At 42.6% G+C, this 14107-nt stretch overlaps 1 protein-coding gene across 1 annotated transcript in view; it reads left to right on the forward strand.

Moving 5' to 3' along the window:
- Nucleotides 1-2756: 2756 nt before the first annotated feature.
- Nucleotides 2757-14107, forward strand: part of DRD4 (dopamine receptor D4) — a 47520-nt gene continuing 36169 nt past the window's right edge. Inside the window, exon 1 of the mRNA XM_020784179.3 lies at nucleotides 2757-3784. Coding sequence (XP_020639838.3) covers nucleotides 3524-3784 — 261 coding nt within the window. The 5' untranslated portion in view covers nucleotides 2757-3523. The remainder of the gene's footprint in view (nucleotides 3785-14107) is intronic.

Below are 14107 nucleotides of genomic sequence, written 5' to 3' on the forward strand. Positions count from 1 at the left end.
TTTCTTTATGGTCCAGCTCTCACTTCCATACATCACAACAGGAAAAACCATAGCTTTGACTATTCGGACTTTTGTTGGCAATGTGATGTCTCTGCTTTTTAAGATGCTGTCAAGATTTGTCATCGCTTTCCTCCCAAGAAGCAGGCGTCTTTTAATTTCGTGGCTGCTGTCTCCATCTGCAGTGACCATGGAGCCCAGGAAAATAAAATCTGTCACTGCCTCCATGTCTTCCCCTTCTATTTCCCAGGAGGTGATGGGACCAGTGGCCATGATCTTAGTTTTTTTGATGTTGAGTTTCAGACCGTTTTTTGCACTCTCCTCTTTCACCCTCATTACAAGGTTCTTTAATTCCTCCTCACTTTCTGCCATCAGAGTGGTATCATCTGCATATCTGAGGTTGTTGATATTTCTTCCGGCAATCTTAATTCCGGCTTGGGTTTCATCCAGTCCAGCCTTCTGCATGATGTCTTCTGCATATAAGTTAAATAAGCAGGGGGACAATATACAGCCTTGTCGTACTCCTTTCCCAATTTTGAACCAATCAGTTGTTCCATATCCAGTTCTAACTGTTGCTTTCTGACCCACATATAGGTTTCTCAGTAGATAGACAAGGTGGTCAGGCACTCCCATTTCTTTAAGACCTTGCCATAGTTTGCTGTGGTCCACACAGTCAAAGGCTTTTGCATAGTCAATGAAGCAGAAGTAGATATTTTTCTGGAACTCTCTGGCTTTCTCCATAATCCAGCGCAAGTTAGCAATTTGGTCTCTAGTTCCTCTGCCTCTTTGGAATCTAGCTTGTACTTCTGGGAGTTCTCGGTCCACATACTGCTGAAGCCTACCTTGTAGGATTTTGAGCATAACCTTGCTAGTGTGTGAAATGAGTGCAATTGTACGGTAGTTGGAGCATTCTTTGGCACTGCCCTTCTTTGGTATTGGGATGTAGACTGATCTTTTCGAATCCTCTGGCCACTGTTGGGTTTTCCGAACTTGCTGGCATATTGAATGTAGCACCTTAACAGCATCATCTTTCAAGATTGAGGAAATTAGTGCATAAATAAAACAATAATTTTGAGAAACCAATAAAGGTTGACCCATAAGAACAAAAATATCAGAAATCCAAAGGTGGGGATGGATAGCTCAGTTAGGAGTTCAACTGTACCTCCCTGGCAAGGGCTGGACTCAGTGATCCATAGGATCTCTTCCAACTCTGCAGTTCTAAGATTATTAAATACCTTTGTTAGGAACAACAGGAAATTCACAGAACTCTATCTGCTCTGAGAGTCTCTATACCCTTGAGGAGTATTAGTTGGTTCTAATAAAGACATCAAACTAATCTCCCATTGGATACGGTTTTGTTCTCATCGACCTGTAGATCTTGTCCTAAAGGAAGGGAAAATTATCTTTGTTTTCAGATCATATATGTGGTATAATCTTAGCAGAATGTCTGCATTCTCTCCTGTAAGGGCAGAAAGGGAGAAAAACGCATCTCTCAAGGCAAAAGCACTTGTATCTAAAAATAATGAATGGTGGTGGTGTTAAAATCTGCTACTTGATTTTCGAAGGGCACCTTTCAAATCAGTCAAGGCTTCCTTCCTTTCTTTTTTTGTAATAACCTGAGCGTACGAGTCCACAAACATAGCCCAATGGAGCCCTCACACCCTCGGAAACTGTCTTCGGACAAACGCCGGCTCTGTGGCTTGGAGACGGGGATAAGCACCGCGCCCTAGAGTCGGACACGACTGGACTAAATGTCAAGGGGAACCTTTACTTCACATATAACTTATCCATAATCCACTCATACGTAAGAGAGAGTGAAGTATATAGAGTCATCCAGCTAACAGTCTGGAGCTTGCCTCTGTTCTAGGGATATTATTTCTCTCCGGAGGAATGTGCTAGGAAACATTTTTTTGCAAGGGGTATGTGTGTAATTATCTTCTCCAGAGCGGTACCGACTCTTATCTTCCCCTGAAGGCTGCAGTCGTGACTTGCCGGGTCCCATCTGCTCTGCACACGCATCTCGCAGTTAACCGGCAGAATATTCCCTGGGAAGCATTGAATGACGCAAGGCGAGGACCCCCTTTCCTTTCCGTTTTTGCAGGCGAATTTGTCCAAGGTGGAGTTTTCCTCTTGAAGGAACTGGAGGCAATGCATTTTCCAGGCACAAAACACACACGCATCCATCCATCCATCAGGCAAACAGTTGGAAATGCCGAACGAGCCTTAGGCTCGATCTAACAGAGCTTTTCTTACGCCTACCAAACCCGCCCGATCATTTGGTGGGACAAAGTGCCCTTATTCGCAGCCTCCAGCCTCCTCGCCGCCCGGCTATTCCCCACCCTCGCCCAGCAGAGCGAAGGCGGCTCTCCCAAGACCCGTGGGCAAATTCCAGGGGCCTGAAAGCGCTTCGGGGGCGGGGCGGGTTCTTATTCCGACCCCCATGGCCTGGGGTGCTCCCCGTTGACCCTCTCCCTCACTGGCCCGGCGGGCCCTCTGCCGCCTCTGACACCGCTGGGCGGTTGGCCGGAGCCAGGGGCGCGGCGACCTCCCTTCCCTCGCCCGCCCGCTCGCCCGCGTCCCTGCCGCCGCTGCAGAGACTCCCCAGGTCTGGAGACCGCCAAATCCGCCCCGCTTGGGCCGCTTCAGGACGTCGCTGATTGGAGCTCCCTTTCCCACACGAAGACGCGCGGGCCGGGCCTCCCGCCGCCGCTCCCCCGCCCCATCCCCCCCCCGGCGCCGGTCTGGCTCTTCCTTTAATCCCCCTTGCCTCCCTCCCCTGAGGAGGTGACCGGCTCGGAGTTCCCTCCGGCGCCGTGCATTCTTCTTCCCGTGAGGAGGCGGAAAAGTAGCCCGGACTCCCGACGGCGGCTCCAAGGCTCGCACGGGTATCCCTGTTCCGAGGAGAAGGCAAACTCGGGGCTGCTGTCCCGGAGACGCTGTTTCACACCCACCCGCACCCCGTTGGGTGTGACTTGCGCTGTCCTCCTTGGCCCCTCCTTTTGAGGAGAGAGAGAGAGAGAGAGAGAGAGACATAGGATCGCGGGTGGCAAGGGCTCATTTTGCGGGACGAGGAGACCAAACTTTTGGGGCTGGGCGGCGGGAAGTCTAGGCTGCAGCCGCGGGGGGGGGGGTCGGGCAGCGTGACTGCAGACTAGACACCGGGCTCCTAAAAGGTCTAGGCTGCGAGGCGAGGCGCTTTGGGGCGGGTTTCCCGCGCCTTTTCCTCGCCGCGCCGGTTCCACCGCCTGGAGGATGGAGTGGGGCAGCCTGGGCGGTGTCGAGCCCGGTCCCGCCGGTTCCCGGGAGACGTGACTCTCTCTCTCCGGTCAGACGAGCGACCTTCCTCGAGACCTCCGCTTGGTCATTCCTGCCCGGCCAGGAACATGAGCCCGTGAACCTCTCCCGCAAAAGCCGCCCCTTTCCCCGCGCTGCACCGACGGGATCCTCGGCGGGCTCCGGGTGTTTCAAGAGGGGGTCGCGGGAGAGGAGGGCGCGCTTCGAGAAGCAGGCGGCGGCGGCGGCGGTCATGGGGGCCAACGAGACGGGAGGCTGGGCTCCCAACTGTACCGCTCATCCCGCTCCGGAAGCGGAGCCGGACTACAACTTCGCCGCCTTGGTCTTCGGAATCTTCCTCATCCTCTTCATCATCAGCGGGAACCTGTTGGTGTGCCTCAGCGTCTGCACGGAGAAAGCCCTGAAGACCACTACCAACTACTTCATCGTCAGCCTAGCCGTGGCAGACCTCCTCTTGGCCATCCTGGTGTTGCCCCTCTATGTCTACTCTGAGGTAAAATAGACCCGCCCTGCCGCCCGGGCTCCTTCTCTGTTGACCTTTCCCCCTTTTCGCACCAGAGGGTCCTTATTGCCGCACAATCTTGTAATAATTTCTCTTTTCAAAGGAAAGACACCGTATCAGTATCCCTTAGTTTATGCTTTTGTTTGCATAGGGAAATCGAAACTGTTGGATAGCTCAGTGGTTCAGGTAAATCGCTGGGTAGCCAGAAGTTGGGAGTTCGGTTCCCCACTATGCCTCTTTGTCAGGGGTTGGACTCCATGATCCATAAGGTGCCTTCCAGCACTGCAGCTGGATGCTGATGGTGATGACTCCTTTGTTTGCAAATGGTGAAATGCAACCTGGGCAGGTGGTAGACAACCTGTGGCCCTCCAAATTTTGGTTGGAAGGCAACTTCATTCAGCATGGCTTATTCTGAGAGCCACTGGGATTTGGGGTTCAGTCACTCATTATGGGGACGGTCACAAGTTGCCCACTGCTGAGCTAGTGGGCCAAAGACAGAATGCAGAAGAGGAGATCTTGCACGTTTCGATGTCATGACACTGCCTCGGAGAGAGAGCTGTGCCTACCAAAGTTTTCTCTTCTGCATGGTTGCCCGAGAGATGTGGAAATGTTGCTATTGATAGTAAGTGACTACTGTTGTTGGAGCATCAGTTTTGCACAGGGCAGTCTTTTCATGGAAGCTAACTGTGCTCCTCTGCAGCATGGTGGGAAATGTCTGTGCTGAAGGTTACAGTAATAGGAACATTGGGGTGCTACTCCATGTGGACCATATGTGGCCTTCGCAGGGTCACATGTGGTCCACATGGTTTACAAGACCACTGTGAGCTCTGCAGCCCTGGCTTTGTTGAATTTGAGGTATTGCACTGCTTGATGACCCTGTTGTACTAGGAGGAACCGCTGAAACATCTCCTGCCTAGGCAGGAGAAACCTTGTCAGCTAGACAGGAGAGGAGCAAATTCACTGTGGAACTCTGCTGATAGGTGTCATTGAACTCATCTTCCTTCTGTGTATATATGTACATTAGTTGCAGAAGTGTGCCTGAATATGGTATTTATGGAAACACATTGGGTCTGCCTTGACCCCCTTTAGTTTCTGGACTTTTTCCTACCATTCTTAAAAGACTTGTAGCAGGTGTGCCTCTATATGCTTAGAAGGTATGTGAAGACATGCATTACACATCAAGAGTCTGAATCCCCCTCTCCTCTTGAATTGCACAGTTCTGCAGAATAAAGGCTGCAATTCTGTGTGGCCCACATTTTTTCTAATAAAAGTTTTTTTGCTAATAGTCCTCTCATTGCTAATGTATTATCTAATACAATGTGTATATTTAGAGCCACCCTAGGTGCCGGTAGAGAAAGAGAGGGAATAAATATAATGTAAAAGTGTTGCAAACATGTCAATAAAAAGGCAAGCAAACCAGCGAAATTCAATGCTGGTCTCTAGAATTTTATTTACAAACTACCAGTGTGGTAATTGTATAACAGATGTTGTTCTGCATTCATAAATAGATTTCATTTTGCTATTTCTGTGGCATCTGCAGATGTACAACCCTTTTTTGTCTTGGTGCTTCTCAGTAACACCTTATTACTTCTTTTTAGATATGAGAAACAGGTTTAAAGATAGGGAATTTGCCAAAAACTATTCAGTAAGTCTTCTGTTGGAATGGCGATTGTGGTTAGGTTTCTCTGGTCCAAATCTAGTGTTGCCAAAATACATGGGAACTTCTGCTAATTGCCAGTGGTCCTACCGTGAAGTCTGATGGGAAGTTGCAACATCTGTCTCCACCATGTCAGCTGAATGCCAGAAAAGTTGATGCTATAAAAAATGTATTGCTGTTTATAGTGCCCCAAGACTTTAGTAATTTTTGGAATAGACTAACATGGCTATTCTGGAAAATGTGTAACTTGAAGAAATTAACATACAGACTGGAAATGAAATGAATATTTTTAAGCATATCTCAGCATTATGGAATGGAATAAAAATTTGTAGAACAAATGCTCTTAAGACAAGCCACATCTTGGACCTCTGCATCTTTACTCAAAGATCTGTATCTTTATTCAAAAGTCAATCTCACAGAAAACATGTGAAGGAATACCAAACAAATCCTCCTACAAAGGATGCCAAACAAATGAGAAAAAAATTCTCATTCATATTATTCCTGTTCTCATTTGTACTAGGAACTTGGGTGGGTGGATCTTGTACAAAGCGTTTGACTAATTAGAAGTTGAGATAAATGAACACATCATTGATGCTAGTTACATTCGATAGCTGATGCATGAGAGGCTTACTATTCCTTTGGATAAGCTCAGCCAGTAAAGGAGTTTATTGAGTATAACAGATGAAACAAATATTTAGATCCTGCCTGTGGATTCAGAAAATATCTTTTTTTTTCCAGAGCTAAGTTTTTATTTAAAAGGCTTTATTTGTTCACTGTAGATTTAGGGGATATCTAAGATAGATTTGAAGATGAGTTAATTGGGCAGCTAAAATTAGGAACTGAGGGGAAACAGGACAATTTCTCCCTTGGTTTCCTCATAGGGGTAATTTTGTTGGAGCTCAGTGTGCGCACGAAGGTATACAGCAGAGTGTATCTGTCAAAAAGATATTGTATTCCCAGCTTAACTGAAAAAAATGTTCAAAGTAGGTGTGCCAGTCCTTCTTAGATCAAAGTCATTTGAAGTTAATGGAAGTCTTGTGAGGCAGAGGTGTGAAAGGAGCTAAATGTGGACTAGATTGAATGTCAGGAATATGTATTAGAATATGAATTAGAAACAGTGATGCGACACATACAGCACCCTATTATTATCCATTATCTTAGCAAGCTGTTATTAGATGAAAAAAGCACTTATGTTTCCAAGGGTACCTCTCATTTAAAGAAGAAAAGAAGCCTGATGAGCTAAAACATTATTCCCATATATAAATTAAGAAATACAGCTTTTCTGTATGGTTTACCAAGGGCTTCTACTCAATGTCCATTGATGTATGGTAGATGAAAGCATGTTGCTGGCCGTTCATGTTTGAAGCAAGAAGCTGTACACCTGTGCTTCATAATAAATGTGTTTGTATTTACCTCTTATTTTATCTGCAGTTTTGAAGGACCTGAGCTAATTATTTTTCTGCTACTAGATAACTGTGATCTCTATGATGAGAGTTGTTGATCGAATACAGGTACAAGGTTGGAGAGGTTGCTGTACGACTTCATCACTCCATGTAAAAGGATGATCTCAAGATGGTGAGAGTAGCAACTAACAAAACAGCTGAAAATGAATATTTGAAAGGCTCCTTTGTCTTTCCACAAGGTTTTAGACAGCAATATCTATGTGTGAGACATGAGGCGAGAGGGTAGAAGCTCTCGCCAGATTGTCATCCTCCCCCAGAAAGGAGCAGGAGGCTCAGACAGACCCGCCTACGCCACCTGTCAAGACTATACAACGGGGAGTTGGTACCCGTGAGCTAGAGCGGGAACTGTCAAAGATGACAGTGGCCACTCAGACTGGGGGAGAATTGGTGGGAAGAGAAGAAAGAGGGAGGTCCATCGTGGAGGCAGGAATGGGGGATATAAAAGGAGAGGTGGATGTGATACCAGGGGGTTGGGAAATGATTTGGGTGGAAGACCCATAGACCAGAAAATGGGAAAAGGTATGGGTCCCTAGAGAGGAAGCGGACTATCGGAGGAGAAGGGGTCTACCACCACGCCCTTCCTATTGGGGAGAGTCTGAAGCCCGAGAGTGGCGCCGGAGACTCTGGGAAGAAAAGGAGGCAGTGGAAAGGGAAGAGAGAGAATGACGATTATGGTCTCTAGAGGAAGCCCAGAGGAGGGGATTCCTAACGGACCGTGGGGCCCCTGTCAAGGAGAGGAGAACCCCTTTGAACCAGTGGGGGGAGATGAGGAGATCACCCCATTATTAGATCCAGAGACTGAACCTGTTGAGTTGGAGAACAGTAACCCCTTTTTGAAGGGACCTTGGAATAACTTAAACTATAATCCGTTTGATAAAGACGTTTGGATGCCCTCATGGGACCCGTTGCTCACGAGAGACAATGCCAAAATAGAGATTGATTACACAGACCTGTTGTCCCATGTTTCAATAAAACCTAGTTCTGATTTTCAAAAATGGACGTCTCCAGTGTCTCTGTTGAAACCAGAGGAGATAAAGTTTGAACCCTCACACTATTAAGGCTGTGACCTGCAAGGAGATCCCATTTTGATTGATTAACACAATTGATTGTTTAACATTGTAGAGAGTGAAAGGATGAAACACTATGAACCTTTATGAAGCAGTCAACTTATGACTCAGGTTTCGTTGAGACAAATTTTGAACTACATTAGCTTGGGCATGAAGTCAGAAATATTGAAAGTTGGAAAACCCATGTGTGGATAGTGAGTGGAAATGACAGATGATGATTGGATGGAATTTCTTCTTAAATGGTTTTCCCAGGTTGAATTCTTCAGCATCTACTCATTTGGGTCAAAGTTAGGTGACGAACAGAGTAAAGGCAATTGCACATGTGAACAGAGCCTATGAAAATGAGAGCAAGAGTTTTGCTGAAGGTTTATGAAATTAGTATGGTCTAGAGGTGGTGACAGAATGGGGTTTGGAACAGACTGGCATTTGAGCTGGAATGTTATGGCATTTGCAAGATCATAGCACTGAAGGAAAATGTGGAAGCACATCTGCCCAGCCTGTGGAACACCACATCATATGCAGCCTGCCGTCTGTTTTATGCTTTCCTCCAGGTGGCAGCTGAATTAACAGGAGACAATAGGCATGGCCTAATACATGATCCTGTGAAATTCTTGCTAAGTGAAAAGGTATGAAGGTTTTTTTTCATTGTAAATGAGAAGGTATAAATATGGCAAATTGGATTCTTGTTTTATCAGGTATGATTTGGCATTGGCTGTTGCGCTAATGATGGAACTCAAGAGACAAATTGTTGTTTGGAGAATGAAACTCATTTGACGAATGGGTTGCCTAATTAAATTAAAAGACAGACTAATCCCTATTTAGGAAGTAGCTATTTTCTGCTTTTGCTTTTGGGGATCCTCGGACTGGAGTTACAGGGGTTAACACCTCAGCAGGAACACCAACAGTAGTTTAATTTAGCAGTGATACTGTTATTTTTACCATTAATGGTAAACTATGTAGTATTGTGTATAAGCTGGATCATACTGGGACTGAAAATACTTTTCAACATAGCACGTCAATTGTTACAATTACTAATCACTGACAATGTAAACAGGTTTTAGAGGAAATGATCTGTGGGTGGTTTACTTTCAGTGTTAGTAGTTGTCAAAAATACTTCTGTATATATGAAGTCCATACTTGATCTCTGTATCATGAGACTAATACAGAACAGGAGCTAGGGCTATGCAACCTATTCAGAAAAATCCTAAATCAAATTGGACCAATTAATTTCAAAGTAGATCGAAAGTGGATGAGATTGGTTAAGATTGAATCCAGATCAGTCCAAATAATTTGATGCCAATTTGGTGATTTGAATACCAATGAAAGACAGAATGTGTTTCTAAAATACTGCAGAACAGCATCACATAAGGAAAATGCCAGGGTGGTGTCAGGAAGTGGGGTGGAGATGAATTGGACTTTGCTTATTGAAGCTCTAGCTTGTGATCATGGACAAGAATGATACCACCACTTTCTAGGCAGAGTTTGCCAGGAGGGATTATGTGATACAAATTCTGTCATGCAGCTCTTCATTCTTCTGATTTAATTCTTAGTAGCAGGTCACATAAAAAGCTTGAGTAAGTGTTTTGAAAGTTGTTCGTTGTCTTGGTTAGTTTGAATTTCTACACTTTCCGTTCTAATCATTTTTCTTGTTAATTTGAATAGTTTAACCTTGACTTCCTTTTTAATTTGTCTTTTTAAGTAGTAATCTATTGTGTGTGAATCTTAACATATCCTGATTGGGATCCAAATTTATTTATTGTATTTTTATTTATTTATAAAACTTCTAGAGCACCCAACTTAGTGAAATCACTACATGGGGTGGTTTACACAGCATAGAATAAACCATACAATCAATATTAAAAATAAACAAAAGACATACCCTCAGTGTCCTGATCAATCAACATTAACAAAAACAAAAAAGCAACCCACAGCTGACTTCTGACATTGATAACACAAACCACATTAACAGAATAAACAGAATACACAATATATAAAGGAAAAACAATAAAATGCTGTCATATCCAAACCATACATATGGATCACAAAATATTACTGTAGGCCTCCCCTAAACAATTCTGTCTATCATAATCTTCTGTAGGGAGGGGGGGCTGTCTAATCTCTAAAGGAAATTTGTTCTGCAAGGAGGGTGCCACTGATGATGGCATCAGGTCCAAATAGTACAACCTGAATCAGGTTCCAAACTAAATCAAGGGTCTCTTGCAGTATCTTAATAGAGGCAGTAGCTATCGAAATTTGAAGCTTGAAAGATGCATCGTAATTGACCTTCTCTTAGGTATACAGTGGTGCCGCGCTTGATGATTACCTCGTTAGATGAGGAAATCGCTTAACGATGAAATTTTTGCGATCACAAAATGATATTTTAATAGGGAGAAATTGCTTCACAATGATTAGTTCCCTGCTTCGGGAACCGATTTTTCGTTTAACAACGATCAGAACAGCTGATCGTTGGGCTTTCAAAATGGCCCACACACACACTGTGTAAAATGGCTCCCCGCTGTGTTTTAGAACTTATTCCTTGCTTTACAGGCACCAGAAAATGGCTGCCCTATGGAGGATCTTCGCTGGAGGCTGAGGTATTTCGCCCATTGGAATGCATTGAACGTCATGTGGGGGGCATTGTCTTTAAGAGCTCCCCCTGCCGCATCCTTGCAGTGGTGCAAACAGCAGGCTAAACTTCCATCTGTTCACATGCTAAATCAAGAATGATAGTCTTTCATCAAACATTAATTACATCTCTGAAGAAAGAAGAAACAATTTTTTTAAAAAATTCTACAGTCAAGTACCTAAAAAAATAAGATAAATATATTGCAACATAAAATCAACTTATTAGAATAGGAAAAAAGGGCAAAAAAATTAACATAGATTTGCAAGGCAAAACTTTTTTGAGAATGCTAATAAATCAGAAAGATGGTTAGCATACAGAATTTAAAAAGAGAGAGAAGTAACAGTGATCAATGTAATACTGGATAAGGAAGGACGTGAAACATACAAACAAATGGAAATAGAAAAACTAATTAAAATAATTTATATCAACCTTACAAAAAGAAAGAAATTGAGCAGGAGCAACAATAGAACTATTTTGATAAACTCCTGGACTGGAGATTTAGTTCTCAACAATTGGAAAATCTAAATAAATGAATAACAAGTGAAATTGTGGAAGCATGGAAAAAACAGAAAAATGGGAAAGCCCCTGGATCAGATGGTCTCCCAGCTGGATATTATAAAGCATTGGAAGAAACTATAAGTCCACATTTCAAAAAGTTAGCATAGTATATTGAAACTAGAGGGAAAATTCCGGATTCATGCAAAGAAGCGCAAATTTCTGTAATACATAAAGTAGGGATGGGAAAAAAACAAATTAAGAACTACAGACCAATCTCTCTTTTGAATGTTGATTACAAGATATATACGAACATCTGGGCAACTAGATTAAAGAAGGTACTTAAGGAAATGATACACAAAGACCAGACAGGCTTCATCCCTAAAAGGAAATCATCGCCAAATATAAGGTCAATAATAGACATTTTGGAATACTGTGAAATACATCCAGAAAAACAAATGATGTCGATCTTCCTAGATGCAGAAAAACCTTTGATAATGTCAACTGGGAGTTTATGTTGCTGCAACTGAAGAAAATGGGAGCAAAAGGAACTCTTCTACAAACAATTAAAGAAATATATTTTGATTTTGGCAGAAGGCGAAAATCAAAATCAATGGTCAAACAACTGAAGATATCCAAATTGAACAAGGCACAAGGCAGGGTTGCCCCCTTTCTCCATTACTATTTATTCTAACATTGGAAATTTTGAATAGACAAATAAGAAATACTGGAATTAGAGGCCTCAGAATCAGGGGAGAATTAAACATACAAGCATATGGTGATGATTTAGCAATAATATTAGAAAATCCCCAATAGTATGGAAGAATTATTAAGACTATAGAAGAATTCAGAGCTGTAGCAGGTCTTAAAAGAAACTACCCAAAAATGAAATTTTTGACTAAAATATATAAAAAAGAGGATGTTGAAAAATTGGTAATGAGAACTAACTTTGAAGAGGTACAAAAAGTGAAATATCTAGGTGTTTTATCACACACACACACACAAGCAATTTGATGAAAGAAAATTATCTTACAACTCAAAAGGAAATATAGTGATGCCTCGCTTAATGACAACAATCCATTCCAGGAAAATCGCTGTTAAGCGAAAACATCATAAAGCGAAATTAAAAACCCAATTGAAACGCATTGAAAACCGTTCAATGCGTTCCAATGGGGTAAAAACTCACCATCTAGCGAAGATCCTCCATACGGTGGCCATTTGTGGTTCCTGTATAGCAAGGAATCCATCCCTAAGCACAGCGGGGAGCCATTTTAAGCACCCAGTGGCCATTTTGAGAACCCGACGATCAGCTGTTTTGATCGTCGTAAAGCGAAAATCGGTTCCCAAAGCAGGGAACTGATGATCGCTAAGCAAAATTCCCCCATTTAGACCATCGTTTTGCGATCGCAATTGCGATCGCAAAAAGATCGTTATAAAGCGGATTCGTCGTAATGCGGGGCAGTCGTTAAGCGGGGCACGACTGTACAAAGAGACTTGGAGGAATTGAATAAGCTACAAATCTCAATGATGGGAAGAATCTCAATAATAAAGATGATGATTTTACCAAACTTGCTATTTTTGTTTTAAAACATACCAATTTTACTAAACTATAAATACTTTAAGGACCTGGACAGCCTGACCTTGAAATTTGTATGGAAGGCCAAGAAACCAAGAATAAAACTTAGAACATTGCAAGATTTAAAAGAGAGAGGTGGCTTAGGACTGCTGAATTGGCTATTATATTATAAGGCATGTGGTATGGTCTGAATAATAGAATGGATAACATTAGAAAATCAAAGATTGTTGAAATTGGAAGGTCATGATTTAAAAATGGGTTGGCATGCATATATGTGGTATGGAAAATTCAAAGAACAGACACATTTTGCAGAACATATTGTGAGGAAAGCATTGTGTCTAGTATGGCAAAAATTTCAAATGCAAACTTATAAGAAAATTCCAGTATGGGTAGCACCAATAGAGGCACTTGCATTGAAAGTATTGAATCAAAAGGAAGCTTTACTCACATGTAAAGATTTGTTAACTAAAGAACAAAATATGAAAGACAAACAAGACCTAGAGAAATTGGTTCTAGCTACAGATTGGTAGTCAATGCTGAAATAAGAATCAAGATATAAAAAGGACAAAAACATGGGCTTAAAAAACTTGTTTTTATTCATACATACCAACATACAGAACAAAAAACTAAAACCGAACAAAACATCAAAACTAAACATCCATACTACACCTGTAGATCAGAGATTTCACCATCATCTGTCTGGTCATCTGAGTATCATCAAAGGATTCTAGTGATTGATTCACCATAAACAAATTCTTCCCCTAAATTCCTGTCTTTTCCTGGGCCCAGTTATATATCAGTTTCCAGCTTTCCTTTACAAAGAGTCTCGATTGATCCCGTAGTGTCTCTGAAAGCATGTCTAGTTCTGCAATGTCCAATAGCTCTTATACGGGAATGCTGATTTTGTTTTTAAGGGTTTTTTGGTGTGGTTTTACTTAGTATATAAAGCACCAGAAATAGGGCTTCTTAACAGTTACAATCGGATTGAAAAGGTCACTGCTATCCCTACAAGTCTATTTTATTTCTTTATGCCAAAGCAGAAAATTTGAACTCCAAGAACCATTTGGAGTAGGCAAAGTAATGTGAAATGAATTTCTCTTTCTATTAAGATTCTTGTAGCTCTTCATATCAACTCCTGTGCAAATCTTATTAGTAATGCCAGTGGGCACTCCATTCAATATAATAGCCCTTTCTATGCAAGATTGCTACTGCGTCTATTCAGTCAAGCCTGGTTTAGCCACTTACCTACTTATTTTTAATACTGTTCATTAAGAAAGGAAAGTGAATCATCCGTGCTTGGCTGAGCACCTCCCTTTTGAGGGTTTTTATGACTTTCGCTTGCTAAGAGGTGGCAGACAATGAGATTCCATAACATATCAAGGGCAATTTGGCATTCAACAGGGAAAGTCTGAGCAGCTTTTGCAAAACTT

This window comes from Pogona vitticeps, chromosome 1, assembly GCF_051106095.1.
Source record: "Pogona vitticeps strain Pit_001003342236 chromosome 1, PviZW2.1, whole genome shotgun sequence".
NCBI lineage: Eukaryota > Metazoa > Chordata > Lepidosauria > Squamata > Agamidae > Pogona > Pogona vitticeps.